General features: G+C 37.6%; 1 protein-coding gene across 5 annotated transcripts in view; it reads right to left on the minus strand.

The window, feature by feature from the left end:
- Positions 1-20,663, minus strand: part of PTPRN2 (protein tyrosine phosphatase receptor type N2) — a 561,093-nt gene that overhangs the window by 361,309 nt on the left and 179,121 nt on the right. For all 5 annotated transcript variants that reach the window (XM_010712395.3, XM_010712396.3, XM_019616265.2 and 2 more), the window contains exon 10: positions 1,196-1,282. In XM_010712395.3, coding sequence (XP_010710697.1) covers positions 1,196-1,282 — 87 coding nt within the window. The remainder of the gene's footprint in view (positions 1-1,195; positions 1,283-20,663) is intronic.

Genomic DNA, 20,663 nt, shown 5'->3' on the forward strand with positions numbered 1-20,663 from the left:
AAAAAAAAAAAGATTTTATGCTAACAATTAGAAAGGTAGGTGAAAGTGCTCTTTTAATGTAAATGAATGAAGTTAATGAAGTAGAACCCATTGATTCCAGCAGAGAACTTGTTCTGTGGAATTATCCCTTTGAATGTGCAGCAGGCTATGATTTATCTAGTAGTATTCAAATTCAAGGTTGAAAATTCTTTTATAAAGAAGGCCATATAACATAATTTTTTTGTAATTACAAAATTCAGTTTTCATTAACAGTATACTTCATAAAATACAACACCTCCACCAAAAATGCAACATCTTCTGACCACAGCTAAAAACATAGCATTAAAAAATACGAATTGCATTCACTGGATCCAAAGGCTAAACACAAGAAAGGCTGAAAAGGCAATTCCCTTCAGCAGTATGACTCACAGGGAAAACCAAGCAGCCCCAAACACTGAAACATAGGCAGAACCTGGATGCTACTGAGATAACAGTTATTTTCTGTGCACTGGGATGTGAGTTCTTTCCAGCACTCTATAATAAACCAACCACAGCTGATTCTTTTTTTCCATTACTTCTCTATCAAACTATTTTATTTAATGAAGGAAAAACTAAAGTTTTATAAAGTAAAATGTTCCTACCAAAGTGGTTTCAGAAAATCTCCATTATATATATATTTTTTTACCAAACGTGGAAAATCATAACATCCTAACTTAGGTGATTACCATACAGCATATTTATCAGCATAAATCATAAGAAAAGCAGCATTTCAACACAGCTGAACTCCCTGTGACTTGTTAAATGAGTATCTGTCCAAGCAGCATGACCTAGAGTGCCATGTGCCACACTGAAAGCCAGGAACCAAAGTTTTACTCCCGCTGTGATTTTGTTTCACACTCAGCTATGCTGAGTATGATGACTTTACTGTATTTGCTTAACCCATACTCTGTTAAATAAGATGGTTATAGATTTACAGCACTTTGCAGAGATTTTTCCCCGTGGGAGCATGGGGTTATTTCAGTCTTTATAGTTTGTATTAAATAATTGTTTCTTAAATTTGTGTAGGGGATGTTATAAAGATCATCAAAATGTTCTTTTGTTTCTGCATATACTCTCATTAATTTTGGTATTAAAGAGAAATCATTCCATTTTTAGATGAACTATTGAAAAATAATAAATCCAATAAAATAAAAAGAGGCGAATTCCATATACATACTTGACATCATCGAAGGCACTCATCTGCAGCTTCAGGAGATCTGCCACATCCTTTATTAACTCCAGGCCCTTTTCCACACTCAGGGGGCTGTTGAAAGGGAGCAAGAAAACACAGCGTTATGAAAATGGAACTCATCAATACTTGAGAGGCTAAAAGTCCCAAAAGAGTTATCACCTTGGCCTCTTAGAGTCTGAAAGCCACCAGTAACTGTATTCCTGTCACATAGTGATCGTCATATCAAGGGAATTGGGATCAGGTGCTTCTTCAGGCATGATGAATCACCTGAATTTTCCAGCAATAAGACAAACAATAAGGTGTAAATGGAATTGTTAGGAAGTGTAATGGGCCCATGGTGCAGCAACCAGTTCATCTCGATCCTCAATAAAAAATGTAATAAAGTAAAAGGACAGAAAGAGAGAAAAGGATTGACGAGACAAGGAGGGAAACAAACAATGAAAGTCAAATTGCAGGCTCAGTAGCAAATGGACAAGGGAAAAGCAAATTTTTAAATTCATTAGTTTTTAAAATGAATCTTCGCCCAGTGAAAGGATACAAAATTATTATTTTGTAATAATAAAGATTTGAGAGTAAACAATGGAGCAAGGCACACAGTCCAGAGGACACTGATTAGATACATAGGATTTAGTTTGGTGTGTGTACGCACTGCTGACAGAACCCACTTTAAATCTTTTTAACCTTTGTCGATGCCACATTTACATTTTTTAATTTAGAAAACAGGTTGCAATCAAGCATAACACAGGAGGACTGCTAGCATTTAAAGAAAGCATTTATCTAGATGCAAAATATATATTTTAAAAACTTTTAGGTATTAAAGTTGCTAAAGCTGTAAAGGTGTATTAAGAACATTCTAATAGACAGACTGTACTTTGTTTAGCTGTTGTTTAGTGCTGTGAAACCAAATAAAAATGTATTTAGAAAGTAAAAAGATTTGAAAATTATATAACAAGCTCTACTGAGAACAACAAATGCAGCATTCTCTAAATTGTGATTATAGAATTATTCTCAAGACTGTCAAAGCCCCAACACTCATAGCATTAAACCTTACAAGCCTGATACTTATCTGACTTATGCCACTTTAAATCAGAAACAACTTTGATGAAACTAACCCAGGGGAAAAAAAGCTTCTGTATCTTTTCCTTCAAGGGTTTATAACAAGTAAGAGAAGGAGGTGTCAAAAAAGTACGTACTGTTAGACATGATCTTTTCAACTGGACTAAGGGGAAAAAAAGACCTCTCAGAGCTCTGCACCTAGGTTATTATCTCTGCTTCACAGAGAAAGTTTTTTGAATCTAATTTTATTGCACTGTAATTATGGGCACGGATTTATTTATTGGCTGCAATGAGTGCTGCTAATTTATTTATTTATTTACTGCGCCGGGTTCTGCATGCAGTGCCCTAAGGGCACCTCTATTTAAATAATGGGATGTCTCGTGGATCTTGGTTAGGCTGGAATTGTTCAGCCTCCCTTCATGCTACTAACCCAAAATGCTCAAGAGACCTCCTGTCACACAGGCAGAGGTAGCCCCTCAAGGCACCAGATAAATTTAGAGTTTTTCTAGATGTATGAGACAGAAATGTTCTTGTCTGAAAGTAACAAAAGAATCTGATTGTTTCTGTAAGGAAAAAAATGTACTATAGATTATTCATAAAAATCCTATATTTCAAGGACTGACAGTGGGCAGAAATGTGATTATTCTCATCACTATGAAAGCAGATTGTCATAGTGACTCAGGGGCTTATGTGTTAATTAAATCTTTTCTCCCAAAGACACTGGCTTAAATTTTATGAAAATGATTGGTGTCAGCAAGCAGGCTTTCATGGTAACAGCAAGTATATACAGAGGTGCAGGGAAAGTCTGCTGCATACATTGATGCCATTTTTTTTTTTTTACCTAAGAGAGTTACATTTGTAAAAGCTCAACCTTCCATTCCTGCTTACCTCCCCTTCCCTGCAAAAGCATTTCCCAACCTCTAAACCAATGTATGCTGCTATGAGTCAATGTAATAACAGTAATATGTAATCAGAGCATTTGAATGGTACAATCCAGCAAGAATGCTGGAGAGAAAATGAGAGAGAAAAAGGTGCTAGAAAGTTTCTTCTGCAAGTCTGAGCATCTAGTAGTAGTCTTGTTAACTCTCATCCAATAGCAAACTAAAGAACACAGGCTCACAAGCTCTCATCTGGGGTTAGGCTAAGAAATTGTCATTCATAACAGCACAGGAGAACTACGTACTTTCCAAAGGCAAATCTGGATGTGTTCAAGGCCAGGCTGGATGTGGCCCCGGGCTGCCTGATCTAATGGGTGGCAAACCTGTCCACGTCATGGGGTTGGAACTGGATGGGCTTCAAGGTCTCTTCCAATACAAGTCATTCTATGATTCTAGGATTCCACAATTCTTCTTTGGTATCAGTATTATTATCGATCACATTCTCACATTTGAGGACTCACATTAAGAATTGATTAATTTATGCCCAAGTACCTTGTAGTATCACTTTCACAGTTTCTAAATGTTGCCACATACTAGTACTGCTGATTACAATTCTGTAACAGCTGTATGGTAGGAGAGTTGAAAATGCCTAATCATTATCCACACTCTATTTCCCTACTACTTTAATTCATATTGCATTTTGCTCAGTGTTGCACACTGTGTGCTTACATAGTGACTGACTCTAGCTTTACTTATGCTGAGTGAGCACACTGTTCCCAGCAGTATGGCATTAAGCAAACTACCCGAAGCCTAAGGAGAGTGTCCCACCCCTGATAAATGAAAAGGAAGAGCTCTCCTCGGATATGGAGAAGGCTGAGGTACTTAACGAGTTCTTTGCCTCCGTCTTCATGGCCAGTCAGGCTTCTCACGCCTCTCATGTCCCTGAACTTCAAAGCATAGGTGGAGGGAGCAAAATCCCTCCTACTGTAAGAGAGGAGCAAGTCCAGACTACCTCATGATACGGAACATGTACAAGTCTATGGGGTCTATGCTTTTGTACAAGTCTATTGTCAATAGAGATATCACATTTTTGAACCATGTTAGCCAGAACCCTGGAATTCATAACATGGCTAACATGGTTCAAAAATGCGATATCTCCATTGGCAATTGAATTAACTAAAAGCAAAGTGTTACATAAAGCAAGAAGTAAAAACAGAACACAACAATTCAGATAAGGAACAAATAGAAGACACTGCAAGAAGATATTTTAATAGAAGAAAGTTTCTCTGGATGCAATCATAATGACAAGGCCCAAGTCTTGGAGGAAAGATAAGATTGGAGTAGGGTTCCTACAACTTAATTTGAACTGTTAAGTTTTAGAATCATAGAATCGTTTGAGTTCAAAGGGACATTTCAGATCATCTAGCTCCAACTCCCTTGCTACCGGAAGGGACACCTCCCTCTAGACCAGGTTGCTCACAGCCCCATCCCGTCTGGCTTTGAAGAGATTTAGACTTTAGTTTCCTAAAGCAGGAGAGGACAGAGAGCCGTGTTGTTACAGTAACAGTCCTATCTGGCTCTGCTCACTCAGAGCAGTGTGGTACAGTGGGTCTGGGCCATGGCCACTTCATGTCCAGACACAGCATAACACAGATCCTGCCCATATAAGTTTTCTTTTGAACCTGTGATAATGTATTTCACTACACCAGCAATGGTAAACTCTTAAAGAGAAATCACAACTTGCAAAGGACTCAGAGATAAAAAGCACATACTGGAAGAAAGAAAAGCAACACGACCTCTTTATGCCTTGGAAGTTCTCTTGAGGAAGTTCTCTTGTAACCTTCATTTTGTTAAAGAAAATTAATGGGTTTTGCTGCATCCTTAACAGCTCTTGATTTTTTTAATTTTTTTTAATTGCCTTGAGAGTTTCTCAACACTTCCAGGAAAGGTTTTAGCCTTAGGAACAAAAAACCTCTGGATGGCATAGCACCTTTTGAAGATCATATAGCTTCTGATGGCCAAGATCTTGAGGTAGAGTTTACTTTAGACTTAGAATCATAGAATCACAAATGTTGGAAAAGACCTTTAAGATCATCTACTCCAACTATCAACTCATCACTAGCATTCCTGCTAAACCATGTCCCTATGTGCCACATCAAAACATTTCTTGTACACCTCCAGGGACAATGACTCCATCACTTCATTGAGCAGTCTGATTCAATGCATTACCACTTTTTCAGAGAATAAATTCTTTCTACTATCCAACCTGAATCTCTCCTGGCTCAACTTAAAGCCATTCCCTCTTGTCCTATCACTGTTACCTGGGAAAAGAGGCCAACCCCCACCTCACCAAAACCTTCTTTGAGGTAGTTGTGGAGAGCAATAACATCTCCCCTGAGCCTCTTCCTCCCCAGACTAAACAGTCCCAGTTCCCTCAGCCACTCCTTCTAAGTCTTGTGTTCCAGACACTTCATAGCTTCGTTGCCTACTGTACACAAGCTCCAGGATCTCAGTGTCTCTCTTGTAGTGAGAGGCCAAAAACAGAACTCAGTACTTGAGATGCAGAGGGAAGGTCACTTCCCTAGTCCTGCTGGCAGCACAATTTCTGATACTATATATGTTTCCTATCTTTTCTATAATTTCACTTGCAGTAGAATTCTCTTTTGCATTTTTAAGTTAACTGTGTTAAGATCATAGAGCAGCTGAGATTGGAAGGCACCTCTGGGTCCGTGTGGCCCAACTCCTGCCCCAGCAGGGCCCCCTAGAGCAGGTCTTTTTCAGGTTTTTTCAGGCTCCAGTTCTCTACAGCTAGAAAGACAAAGGGAGGGTCAGAAAGCATGTAAAATTCATTTATAAATAACTTTCTTCTCTTGCTTTGCCTCCTTATGTCATCTCTTTCTGTAAGTTCTAGCCTAAATATTATTTTCAAATGACAAATTCAAACCCTACAGAATCAGTAGCCAAAGTCTGTTTTACCCAGATTCCAACTGCTATGTCATATTATTTGCAGAATACACTTTGTTTGATAAATTTTAATGACAATGAAGAAATAAAGGGGGAATAAAATATAAATATTTCCTTTGGGGTTTATGTAGATACATATTTTCAAGTCTGGCACAGAATCATCTGAAAAATGCTGTTTTTGTTTAATCTCACATTGCAGCACACAGCACTTGCACTGAACTACTTGTATCTACTAGAGCATATGGCTTATATCTCTGCTAACCACAGACAATATTGTATGGTAGTACTACATCATTCCTTCAGATGTAATGACTCCCAGCTGACTGAAAGATTTTGATGTCATGATGTTAAATCATGACAAAATCATTTAAACTATGAGAAAACTAAATAGCCCAATACATAGATACTTGTCTGTACTAAAGTTCACAATAAAGACAGCTCTTTTTAATTTCATCAGGAGTTTTATCTAACAAGAAAAGCAGATCTGGGCTATAAAGCTCTTTTATTTAGGGATGGATCTTAAATTAAAGTGCAGGAATAAATATCCCTTTACCTTAATGCGAGCTGCTGAGCACTTCTGAAAATTAAGTAATCCATTTAAATTCTCAAGAGCAGATTTGGGAGACCAACTTTATGTAATTGGTGAAACGTTTCCAGAATTGTACTGGACACTGGATACAGCAAAATTAGATTGCCTGGTGAAAATAATAATCCATATCTTCCAATATCTAAATCCATCCTAGTGAGGGAGTTGAAAACAGAAATAATTTAAGGAACAGTCCACTTACAGAGGTAATTCAAATAATAGAACATTGGATTATAATTTTCCTCTGCTACTGTCTATTAAAGATTTCACTCTTCATTTGCTCAATTTGTAAGAAAAACATTGGGTTGAGGAGTTATTTCTAGAAATTTGGTTCCACAAAGTTGGCACTACCTAGAGCAATCACTTTAAGTGATTTCCTTCTCAATCACTGCTTCATACAGTTTGTTACCCTATTTTTGTACATGTGAAACTATCTCATTATCATTGGTTTTATACATAAATGAGAATATCAGCTGATAAATAAAAGATGAATGAAGAAAAGAAGAGGCCTTAATCAGGTGACCTTGGTCAAGATGCCTTCCTCAATTTCAACATGAATTCCCTTCATGTTGAAATGTTCAAAATGAAGGGAATGATACCAGCTTTTTTCCCAGATGACTAGTATTGCTACTTAAAAGACTTGCATGCCTTCTGGATCTAAGAATAAAAAGAGCAGCACTATTAGCAGTCCCTAAAAGCTAAATGTATTTCCTCCCTATCAAACATGGAGAAGATGTTGTGGTAGCAAAGACCAAGTAACATGAAAATTAGTTTTTAGTTACAAGAAAAATTTCCCTACCAAAAATATTGTTCTAAATTATTTCAACATGGGTACTAGCTTTCTTCAGAACCCAACTGACTGATTTCACATCACGTTTAAAGCACCTGGATCCAGGTGAACATAACTTGTCCCACACTGCTGAGTTGGTAGCCTTGCATACACCTGCTGTGGGAAAACGGAGTAGGTGTCAAGAAATTTGTGGACTAGGTATGCCTCACACATGGCCAATTAAACCACTCCCACAAAAAAGCAGTGCTGAATATTGTATGCTGATCTTGATACCAGGTAAGCTTCTCACCACAGTTATCCAAACAGTGCTGCAGATGGATGCCACATTCCCAAGAAATTCCCAAGATAAAGTATAAATCAGAAAAGTGAGTACAACCAGTTTGAATAATGAATTGCATATTTTTGACCTGGACCTAATGGTTTATTCATTCAAGTCTCAAAGCTTCCAGTTCTAGTTAAAGAACAAGAAAGAAACATGTAAATGAAGAAACAGGAGGAGTTCTGCAGGGAGAGACACTGGCAGCATGGCCAGCTCTGCATGCTGACTTAAACGGAGCTCAGATTCTAATAAAAGCCAGTGGGCAGTGTCAAAGGGAACAAGAGAAGGAACAGCAGTAAGCAATGATGAAAACTATATGTTCTGTATTTCCCAACATGCCTGTCAAAACAATCACATAAATTGATCCATTTAGGTCGCAAAAAATCTGATCCAGTTATACAGATGGCTTGACTGCTCACATTTGCCAAGCCTGCTCCCCGAAAGGAGAGCAACATGTAGCTCAGAGTTACACTGAGGTTATGTCAGTCTCACAAGCAGTTGCTCTCATTCGCTTTTCCTTCTCCCAACTGCCAAGTGTCTTCGAAAACCCACTTACTGAACTCTGAAATTCTCCCTCAGTGCCATCATTCAAATTATGTATTGTCTTTACCAGACTGTACCTAGTGCCCTTCCAGTATTCTGTTTAGCAATTGTAATGCAGCAATATAATGGACATCCAGACAGCCTTGTCATATTAGTTCAATTGAATCATTTTCTGCAAAAATGAAGAATAATCTACAGTACAGAAATAGGCTTGACACTGGGAATAGCACTCCTTAAACCAAAATGTCAGTCCAATCCCCAGTGAAATCTTAAGTAAGGTAGGATTCAATCCTCCTGTTACTTTTTTTTTTAAATCAGGACATAGGCAAAGAAGTCCAATTCACCCATTTTTGAGAGTGCTGAAAACTGTGCCAAAATTACAAGGCATTTATCTACAGCCAGAAACTTGCTTAAGTGCTTAAATAGAGCCTTGTCAGCAGCACCAGAAAGCTCATGCTGTGCAGTGGTAGGTGCCACTCTTAAAACCAGCCTCTCTTTCGCTGTCCACATTCAAGTACAACGCCATCTTCACTCCACCTATTTCTCATCAAGAAGGTTCAAAAATTGGTTACACTTGTGCTCAACTTGAATTGAACCCACATTTCAAGTGAAGGTGGGAAGAACCTGAACATAGCACCCAAGGCTTTTGTGAAGAGAGATTTTTTATTTAGTCTGTTTACTTTAAAAACTTTTCAAATGTTTACTTATGTGAAACACACACATACTTAAAAACCATTTGGGACAGCAGCATTCCCTTCTTCTGAGTGATATGACTTATGGTCACATTCTCTCTTGCATGTCATCCATCTTCCGCTGTCATTTCTATGCCTGAAGATGAAACACTAAGCTATCATGAGGATGACAGACAGACCTATCCCTTAGGGCTAGTACCCAGAGCACCCTCCTATAATATAGGAGTTAAAACTGCTTGGCATAAGTTCTATAACTCCACTTCCTGCTTCACTTTCTAAGCCCTGCAGTAGTAAGGGAAAGACAGGCAGGGATACTCCACAAGGTGCTTTTCAGCACAGGAATGTTAGATATGGTGGAGCCCAGAATAACCTACTGGTTTGGTATGTCTCTGTGAGGCAGGGAGACACCTAGAAGTCTGGGTTATCTTCTGGAGTTTCACAAAGTCCCTTCTAAATAGAAGAGGAGAAGAGGTGCCAGAATCTCCTTGTGTGGATATGTATTCATTTGTCCCTCAAGGAACTCAGTGATGTCATGGGAAAAAGACAACATCCTCATTCCTGGGGAAGATGAGTAGTTCAGCACTTAAGTAAGACAGTCTGGCCTTCACCCTAAATACTTAAATAACTTCCATTTTAGCTTAAAACCTAAAATATTTCTTAAAAGGAAAAGGCACTAACCACAGAGATAACAAGAACAATGCTCTTTGAAAGCCCAAGTCATAAGGACCAAATCTGTTGATTAATTTACTTCCAGTAATCAACTTTAATAAACCTTAATTGAGAGGTAAGTGTAGACTATATCATGTGGTGGCTCTTTTGCCTAGAAGTTAACTGAGACTCGAGCTGCAAAACATAATTCTGTTGATCTTGCTGCCTTTATATTTGAGCACTTATATCTAAGATTTTTAAGAAATTTGTTAACACTGCAGCATCTTTCATGCAGCTCTTCTTTTTAGTACTGATCTTAGATACTTTTTTATTCATGAGGCTTTTATTTTTCTAAAAACTGAATTTTAAGATAGATACATTCTTTAGTTTAATAACAGTTACTTTGGTTTAATGATTACTTAGCAAAGTTCCACCTGTCCATTCTTCAATGTAGTCTGGGTATTGACATCAAACTGACTTCCCTTAATTAACTATGCAATGGTCTAGTAACACTATCAATTTCTTAATATGCAGCACAGTTTCCTTAATGCCATAGACAGAAAGGTAAATCCCCCCCAAAATAAATAAATAAATAAAGATACCAACAACTATAAACAAAGTTCAGAATACCATACAGAATGCTTTAGAGTCCAGTATCCTAAGAGGCCACACTTAGGATGAATAAAGCTGAGGACTAGATTGCTTAGTCTGGTAAAGCTATTAGGCAGCAGCACGAACATTGATTAGGCTGCAAGCAAACATCTTGCTGATGGGCAACTGGCAAGAGCAACCTGGCCAGCTCCAGCACAAACTGTAGTGGAGCAGAACACCAGAGTTGAGCTCTACCTTTCCATGAGGAGCTGCTGCACACCAACTATAACTGCTCTGCCTACTATAAGTAGTCAAGAGAAAAGGAGAGGGAGAACAATTTCCTCTTTCTGCTATTGAGATCATGAATAAGCGAGAAGGGCAATTGCTGCAGGCAGCAGATCTCCAGCAGTACATGGTTTTTATAAGGGCATGTAGCAACAGTATGAGGGGAAATGGTTTTAAACTGGAAGAGGGTAGATTTAGACTAGATATCAAGAAAAAACTCATCTCATTACTGTGAGGGTGATGAGGCACTGGCATGGGTTGCCCAGTGAGGCTGTGAATGCCCTCTCTTGGAAGCAATCAAGGACAGGATGGAAGGGAGTGTGAGTAACCTGCTCTAGAGGGAGGTGTCCCTATCTATAGCAGGAGGTTGGAACTATATGATCTTAAAGATCCCTTCCAAACCAAACCACTCTGTGATTCTATGATTCCATGCTAACTCCAGTCTTTGAATCAGTTCTCAGCAACAGATGTGAGCACAAGATAGAAGGTTGCATTACACAACCTTGTACATGCTACTCCCCGATTTTAGCAAGCCAGCTGAAAATCATGTGAGTCTGAAAATAAAGCTAAAAAAAAAAAGAAAGGAAAATGAAATCCAAGATAATGTTGGAAAAGTTCTTAAGAAGGAGGGTGGGAGATGTGATTTTTGAAATACAGCTCTGTAAGGACTAACTACAGAACAGCCTATCCTGGGAGAGCCAATTCTGTGATAAAACAGAAACCTTTTGTTCTTTTTTTTTTTTCTCTTGAGCACTGTTTCATTCACACTGCTAAAAGTGAAGAAAGCAAGATATTAAGGAAATCATCCAGTGACAGTTTTCAACACTGGTCTCAATTCTTTGAGGAAAAAGTTAGAGGTGTGAGACTTGCTACGAAATTGCAGGTATTCTGGCAGCTGCCCAAAGCCTACTCAAAAAGGTGCAAATCACTCTACTCTAGAATAGCTAGGGATCTAATAAATCTAATAAATCATAACATTACACAAGAAAAAACAGATTCTATCTGATCATTGATCTGACTCTAGAGGCACTATAACAGTGACATTTTTTCCTTATATGCACCTTGCGTAATGCATGTACCATGTGTTTCAAGATTAGGATGCTACTCTCAGCCACGCACTCTGTCGCCACGCACTCTGTCTCCATGCTCATAGCATTGCAGCCGGGGCAAAGACTGGAGAAAGATCAGAAATCAGCACTTCTTGCCCTTCTGAACCAAGAACATTCCTTCTGAAAATAAATAAGTAGGATTATCGCTTTCTTCTACCAGTGGTTGGTTAGGCATGTATTCATCACTTACTAAAATCTCTTTCTTTTTAAAAAATCATCCTGCTAAATTGTTGACCTCAATGATATACTGGACTGGTTTGTATTTAGAAATGGACAACCTAATTCAGGATCTGAATGCCTTCTTTTAAATTTCCAAGTCTGAAAACATGGGGCACCATACCAATGGTAGGATTTGTGCATCTAAACAGCTTTTTTTTTTTTTTTTTTAAATTTTTTCCATTGCCTCAGAGCGCAGAGTATGAGGAGTTTAAAGAATTATTCTTTTTTTTTTCCTTATTTTTTTTTTTTCCCAGAAAGACTATTTTTGTTAATGTCTATTATTCTGTCACACTTATTCGAGCTGAATTTCATCTACCATTGTGCTCCTTAATCCCTCAATGTATTTAAATCCATCTGGAATTTTTCTAAATCCTCCATAGTTCTTCCTAACAGAGACAATTTGCCCATGGGGTACCACTAATCCCTCTACATGCTGAGAAGCAGCAGTTCATGACGAATCTTTCCCTCCTATCTCATAACCGGTTCTTAATCCGCAGAGACGCCGTGGCCCTTGCTCTGTGAGTCACACTCCTTAAAGTCGGTATGAAGAGCATCCCATTTATCTCCTGTTGATTGGAGGGCAGGTACGACTTGTGGTTTTGCTGCAACAGCAGCTTTTCTCTCAGGAGAGGCTGATGCATCTCCTCAGAAGGCACTTTGCTCCCTCACGGCTCCTGGGACCAATGCTGTCACAGAAGTAAAGAGAGAAACTCTGGCATGGTCCTCTGGAGGTGGAAGCACAGAAGTCTTTTGATAGAAATAGCTGAGACATAAGATGTGGAATTGGTTTATCACTAATGTGGTTTCAGAGTCTGAGATCACAGCACAGAGAAGCTGAAAATGACACTAGGAAACCTTTTATTTAAAAAAAAAACAGCTTTTTTTTCCCTCTTTTTTTTTCCCCCCCCCAAGATTGGTAAATATTGTAATACGCAAAATAATGGGAACTTCACTTACAGAAGTATGAAGTAAAAGGATATGAACCTCTCTTTGTATGCAAAGTTCAATAGTAACAGAAGAATGGAAGAGCTACATCACAGAAAAGGGACGTAGCTTTAACAAGGGTCCTCAAGAAAATCTAAGTTCCATTCTCCCATTCATTCCTGTGCCCAGGAATCTGGCTTCATGATGCTTTTCCTCAAGCTGCAACTCCTATCTGACTCCAGAGGTCACTTACCAAACCAGCTGATCTACTCACAAAAGGATTTGCATTCCAGAGGAAAGTCACCATATTTGCCAAAGAAGGAATAAATGATGTCAGCTACAAATATCCCATGGAAGAAGTGAATGCTCCTGCATGGCTGCATGGCGGTGGGACTATCCCATCCTCATTAAGTTAAAAAAAAACAACAATATAAACTACTGAATTCTGCCTTCTACAAATCTTACTTTTCATTTCCTAGACACAAAGGGAGTCTCACAACAAGAAAGTTTCCATACAACAGAGGATAAACTGAGACATTAAAGGGCATCTTTTCAGGATGCAGAGGAAGTACAGTGAGGACTACTGGAACATTTTAACATCAAAGTAATTCATAGTGTTATCATTATTTTCTGTCTGAGTCCACCAAGCCTAAAGGATCTTTAGACACCAAAATTGTATTTACTTTTCTTTTCTGGAAGTGCCCCTGAGAGTAACCCACATGATGTGCTATAATGAAAGTCCTGGGCACTGATGTTTCATCAAGTCCATGGTGTTACAACACTTGCCTTGTCTGTCTGAGTTTGAGTCTCTTGTCTATGTTCCAGTTAGCTTCATGTATCTTGAAGTACTCATCTCCAGCACATACTGAGAGAAGAAATGAATTTTAGCACTAAACATATTTTATCTGGTTTGAACTCATCCTGTACCTCAAATTCAGTTATATTGTAATGAATTTTGTAATTAATTCGCATTTATTCAGGGCTGATGAAAGCAACCAAATAACGTCAGAGCACAGAGCTACTCACTGGGTTGCTGGAGAGCAGCCTGATGTCATGAGACTGTGACTGTAAACATGTTAAGGACACTGCAATTTTATATCTTTAGTTGCAGTTTGTTTTAATATGCTGTTTTTTTCATTGGCTTTATTGGCCTTTAAATCTTTTTAAACTTACTTTTTTTTTTGCAATTTTTCAGTCAAATTCCCGCTTTCCATATTTTTTCCATCTTTTTCCACCACAAATGAGTGTGAATTTAAACCCCTTAATATGAACAGATTCAAGTCCAGACCAATTTGTAACACAGATGACACCTGGTAAAAATCAATAGCAGTGGTAAGGCTATGAAGGTCAGAGTGATAACGGCATTGTGGAAACACAAGAGTGATTGAGAAGTCAAGAAGGATCACCTCTCTGGAGTTATAATTGAAGTGTGACCCTGTTCCAGCCTGTGCTTGTATTGTTCCAAATACGCAGTACCTCCAGCTATGTTAATAGTGACAAATTCATACAGACATGTTGTTAATGGCAAAACATGGAAATAATGGCAATAATCTCTGCCATAATGATGATATCCTCCTTTCCAAGTCTGGATTCCATCAAAGCACTCCTTAATGCATTTTTAAGCTGAACATTTGAAGCAGTGATGGAGTTTACTTGTCATAAATCCTACAAAATTCATTACAATATAAACTCTCTGATAGAAAAAAAGCCTTGACAAAGCAAGATTGTTTTTTAAAATCAGATTATTAATGAGTAATTAATAAATGAGATCAAGGTCAGCTGGTGATATACATTTTAATGGGCTTTTGACTTTTTGCATATTCCCTACCTTAATATCACCAAAAATGTTTTTCCTTCAAGGTAACTTAAAGCCCAGACCAAATTACAGTGCAGATGGTTTAAATTACAAAAGACAAAGTATGTCCATCAGCCTAGTGCTCAAAGAAGGAAAATAAAGAAACACAAACATTTCTGTAAGATACCAAAATGTTTAACATTTAAAAAATTGACTTTTCCTAAAACTCAGTCTCCATTCTATCAATAAAGTCTGAATTTATCTCTCCATCAGACACACCATAATCTGAAGATTGTAGCATACCTGCTTGTAAAACAGCGAGTGAAAATATCTACTCAATAGTAAAATTAAATTATTTTCTCTGTTCTGATTTATTCTTAGTGTTCTGAATTAGTCCTCATTGATCTTCTCCTTGTGAAGGATTTTCTTGCATGTTATATAAATGATTTAGAGTGAGATAAAAATGACTTCATTCTAATTTTTAGTGGTCAGATGTTTACATTGTATACATGTTATCTGAGTCAAGAAATTTCAAAAATTTATCAGGCATGAAAATCAAATTATTGCATGTTTATAGCTGACCCTCCCAGAACTGAGCAAAACACCAATGAAAAAGTGCTAGTAGAGAATGGGCTGCATTATCATTCATTTTGATGAATTCACTGGAATTCCAACCTTTGTTTTTCTCCTTTTCATGCATTCCTAAAGTTAATATTTGTCACTCTTTTAAAATGATTTGCATGGTAATTACCAGAAAAACACCGTAGTGGATTAGAAGGATTGACCATATGGAATTGTGAGATACTGCATCATCTCAGGTGTTTTATGTCTACCACTTTTACAGAAGCAAAACACAGCTTAGCACCCCATCCCTATGATAAGAAACATGTAACCCAATGAGTAAAGGTCTGCGGCATGGAGACAGCAGAGCAGCATGAACCTACTCAAAGAGAGGCTGTGGTGCCTCTGCACTGGCTGCAGGTCCACGAGACCCAAAGAAGAGAAGACTTCTGCTAATGCAGAAGAGAAGACATGGAAAGAGAAAATGGTGGATCTAGGAACATTTTTCAGAACACCAGAAATATTTATGTGTTCAGCTGAGCAGAGAGATACAAATGCGAGCTAGTCACTGTAGCACTCCTGGGACTCCAGGTGCACTGCTAAAATTACCCAGTGCATTTCAACTGTTCAAGGGACCAGACTCAGTGCCGTTACTGTGTGTCATGGATCAGTCGGTCACCAGTTAAATCAAGTCAAAATCTGGCTCTGGATGTTCCTCTGGAGGTGAATCACAAAGCTTGACCCACTAGCAAACAAAGCAAAACATTTGGGCAAGTGAAAAGAGGAATAAAGGGGAGCTTGGATGGACTGTTGTGAAGTTATCTACATCAGCAGGTTATGGGGTAAGATAATTTAACATATTTTGGGATCACAAAAGCGAAGGGCAACAGAAGTAGAACAGGCTGTCATACCATCTCTGCACATAAAACAAAGAAGAAATTAAAAATATTCAAAGCTGAATTCTCATACTGAAAAAGCTATTCACAACCACTGTTTTTCTGCTATTTTCTTGTGCATTAAAAAGATGCATGAAGTATAATTTTCCTGTGAGAATGTATAACATCAGAATTAAGGTGAAACACTGCATTAAAGCAGTGATGTGAAGGATGCGATTTCTGCCACTGAGAATCACAATGATACTGGGGGATTAAAGAGGAAAAAATGATTTTGTGTCTAAAAAACACTAGGGAGTGTGAATAACTACATGTGAACAGCTAACCAAGGAATATTCCAGATTTACTTTTGTATAGTGGTTGTGGTGCAGAGACAGTGACAGAATTGTCTCTCATCGATAAATTCATAGGCAAGTATTTTCTACTTGTATTATTTATGTAGAAGATCAAGCTACATTATAAGAAGCAAAACTTTTGGCGTTAAGTTCAATGTTGGACAGTTATTTATTTATACATGGGCAGAGTCTACTAGTGAAAGTGATAAATTGAGCAATAAGAACTTTACATTTTTCCTTTTTTTTTTTTTTTTTTTTTTTTTGGTCTGTGAGCAGTGCTGTCAGGAACTGGTTTTAACAAACTTTAGTACCAAGAGCATTTCTGTTTTTTCTTTTAGTTTTTAAAGCTAGTTGTAGAAGTTAAGTGAAGAATATGCATGATTTTTTTCCCCTTGATAAGGTATACTTGCAAACAGAATAACAATTTCAAAGAGGACACTGAGATATGTAGGGAAAGTCAAATCAGTGTTTCTGTTTGTACGTGTGTATTAAAGGACAATAACATTCTGTTATTATTTTCTAAGGAAAGCTGAAAAGCCTCATGAAATACAAAGGCTCAGCTTTTAAGACACATCAAGACTTTCCAGTAACAAGGAACAAGAAAACCTATTATTCCTGTTTCGTTGTATACGATTCATTTTTATTTTATATTTCATTTTTAAAAGCAATTAAAATGGCCTGCATATCACTGGTCGAAATAACAAATGATGAAGATGACGAAAATGCAATTCTTTAACGACTTGCCTAGGAAAACAAAAAACCTGCAGAATGAATTGAAAATTCTGTACAACCCAGCTTCAGGGTCCTAACCTGAGCAACATCCTGTAGGAAGTAATCATTATATGCAGAGCAACATCCTTTATCACCTTTATGAAGGTGCAGAAATAGTTTCAAGCTCTTGGAATCAACCTAACCCTTAGCATATTAAACGGGTCAGACTAATCACCTTTCGCAGCAGTCTTATACTATGAACAGTAGATCAATTTTCAGCTTTGTCAAAAGTAACTGAGCAGAATATCAGCAATCTCAAATTAAAAGCACAGAACTGATGGTATGATCCAATTAAGTTAACATGTTGTGAACAGATTTACAACCTAATTTTACATAGACAGTCTGGAATTGAGCTAGCATGTGACAAAACACAAACTATCTAGGAACTGACTAATGTAACAGTGCCAGAAGTAGGCTCACAAGCCAACAGAACCGCCATGAACTGTGAGCTTGAATGTATGTGAAAAACCTTAAAATTTAGAATAGTTCATTTGGAAGTGACCTAAAAAGATCATCAAGTCCAACTGTCTGATCACCTCAGTACTAAACAAATTTAAAGAGCATTGTACAAATTCCTCCTGATCACTTGACAGGCATGGGGCATCAACCACCTCTCTTGGAAGCCTGTTCCACTGTTTGATCATCCTCACATTAAAGACATTTTTGTGATGTCCAGTCTGAGCCTTCACTGGTTCAGCTTTTGCAGTTCCCACAAGTCCTGTCATTGGTTAGCGGAAGAGCCCTCTGCTTCCCCTCCTCATGAAGAAGCAGAAAGCAACTAGGTTATCCCTATACCCCCTTTTCTCTAAACTAGAAACAGCCCTCATTCTCTTCCATAGGAGATGCCTTTCAGTCCATGCCTTACAGCACACATATTCTGATAAATCACAAAATAAGATAGGTTTCTCTGCATTTGAGGTCCAAAATACTATGATTAAGCAGTGAAAAGAAAAGAACTTTCTCTCTCGAACTAGAATTTCCCTTAGTGCGTTGAAGTCTAGCCACTAGTTTTGAAACTGCACACCAGCTTCAGTGTTTTCACTGCTGAGCAAACAGCAGCTTGCATTTAGTTTTGCTCTAGACGGTAAGAGCAACATGTTCTGGATAGTCAGGCTTTGGATTGCCTCACAAGGGACTCAGAAGTCTAAACGGTGTTTAAATGTTTTGACTGTGGGATTTTGGCCCACATCTCAGAGCATATCCTGCCAGACAAATGAGAGTAATGGCAACTTTTCGTGTTAAACAAAACCTTCCATACTTGAAGAAGTTTAAAAAAGAGGAGGAGTTCTTTAGTCTGAGACTTCTCTGATTGGAGAGTTCCCACTGATATATTCCCATTATAACGGTATTTTATAGCTATGGCTGAACCAGCACACAAGTGAAAATAACTTCCTTCAGGTAATTTCATTTTATAGGATTATTTCAGAGATTAGTAGAAACAGTTCATAGCAATAATTCTGAGAAAGAAACAGACCTCTCTCACACAAATCCTACAGTGGTTGAATATCAATTTTTTGAAGGAGAAAAGAGTAAACAAAGTAAATCACCCAATTTGATTGGTTTCTCAGCATAATAAAGTGCTGAAGCAGCACAGTGGAGGATTTGCCGGACAATTTTCTCCACTGAAGCTGTCAATTCATTCTGAAGCTTAGTGCTGATGGATATTATGGATTGGTATGGATTGCACTGCTCCAGCCATCTGAAAGGTCACTAGACAAACACAGCAGGAGTGACCTATTGTTCTTGCCATTGACAATCACACTGCCATTTTGACAAATCTTTAAACTATCACAAATCTTTTATTTAAGTATTACACGAAAATGTTTATCTTTTCTTTGTGGCACAATTAAAAGCTGGCGTCTTAGGAGTTCACTGAAGCAGTCGTAATATCTCCTTGGGTCATGCTTGCAAAGCCATGGAAGCCTGAGAATCTAATAGTGAATGGATCACCTTTGACATCTGTCAACTATACCACTGAGTATAATCTTTTCAGTTCCATTTTCAGATCACAAGGTGAAAAGAACTCAAGCTATTATCCCTAGTGTACAAATATGCTGGACTATTTCCCTTTCTTACCGAAAGACCACTGTTTCAGCCATAAAAATGAAGCTTCACTGCACCAAAAAATCGTGGCCTATAAAAATTGATGGGTTGGAACTATGACATATTGGTTTGTGGAGAAAAGAGGAAAACATACAAAGACAGTATTATCAGAAAATAAAAAAGTACTTCTCACATCACATTTCAGCATTTCATTTCATGTGCACAAGTTAAGGTCGGATTTCAAAGATAAACCCCACTCTAATCATAATTGTAATTCTATAATCTTAACTGTGCTTCTTGCTGTTAGAAACATCGTATTTGTCTAAAAAGCAGGCTTAGAAAAACATAATTCATACACAAATTTAGCTCCAGCTTCCCTCGTATTTTAAATAGAGCACTTTAAAAAAGCATAAAGATTTAAACACAAAGTATGTGAGATCAGTTGTCAAACTGATTTCCTGAGTGCAGGACTACAACCACCTCTCAAGTAGGAGTGATTTTAGATTCACATAGATTAAAGAATTTACTGGGAATAGTTCCAGTCCCTTTTTTACTGTGTGAGTATCATACACATGCACAAATGCATAGAAATGTGCAGCATACACTTATTGCAAAGCCATTTGTTGCTATTATTTATTTAATGCAGACAGTGACTGATTTTGTACTGATTTGCAGTATAAAAACAAACCAATGCAGGGAACATTAACATTTCCCTTCTGTGCAGTAATAGTTAACGAACATTATCACTTTCTCTATCCTCTCTCTCCCTAGAAAGGTTACAATTACAGCAACATTCATAAAAACAGTCTTTATTAAAACTCTCAGCTACACTAATCCAGTTGCTCTCTAAGGCCACTTTATGAACTAAAGAAATGTTTATGAGAAATATTAGTAAGCAATAGATACCTCAGCCATTATAGAACATATTTCATTGTTCCTGCAGAGTGTGCAAGTTCATTTTTAGCATGTTTAATTTCCTAGCTTTTATTATTTTTGCAAAATTTCAGAATATATTAAAAAATCGCTTTTAAAAGATAAAAGGTTTCCATTTTACTTTAGCATTACAATTAAACTTACTTAAGACAGAGAAGATTAATGACTCCCCCAAAACAAACAAACAAAAAAGAATGCATTTTGGAAGTTGAAGTTCTGAGAGAAGTCATCTGCCACTGCAATGAAATTGTTTTGCTGTAGTTCAAATGCTATTTCACCCTGGTTAAAATTTTTTTTTACTTTAGCTCAATCTAATCAGTTAATTTTATTACTAACTCATTCTAGATTAGGAACTAAAAAAAATTATTCTCATTTTCTCTACAATGACTTTGGAAAAAATGAGATCCAGTAGTTCCTATTGTGCTAAGAATGCAGTGAGGAGTTATCAGTTAATTTAACTGGATGCAGATACTATATGCTTTGTGTAACAAGCTGGTTACCATTACAAACACCTATAT

Source organism: Meleagris gallopavo, chromosome 6, assembly GCF_000146605.3.
Source record: "Meleagris gallopavo isolate NT-WF06-2002-E0010 breed Aviagen turkey brand Nicholas breeding stock chromosome 6, Turkey_5.1, whole genome shotgun sequence".
In the NCBI taxonomy this organism is placed as follows: Eukaryota; Metazoa; Chordata; class Aves; order Galliformes; family Phasianidae; genus Meleagris; species Meleagris gallopavo.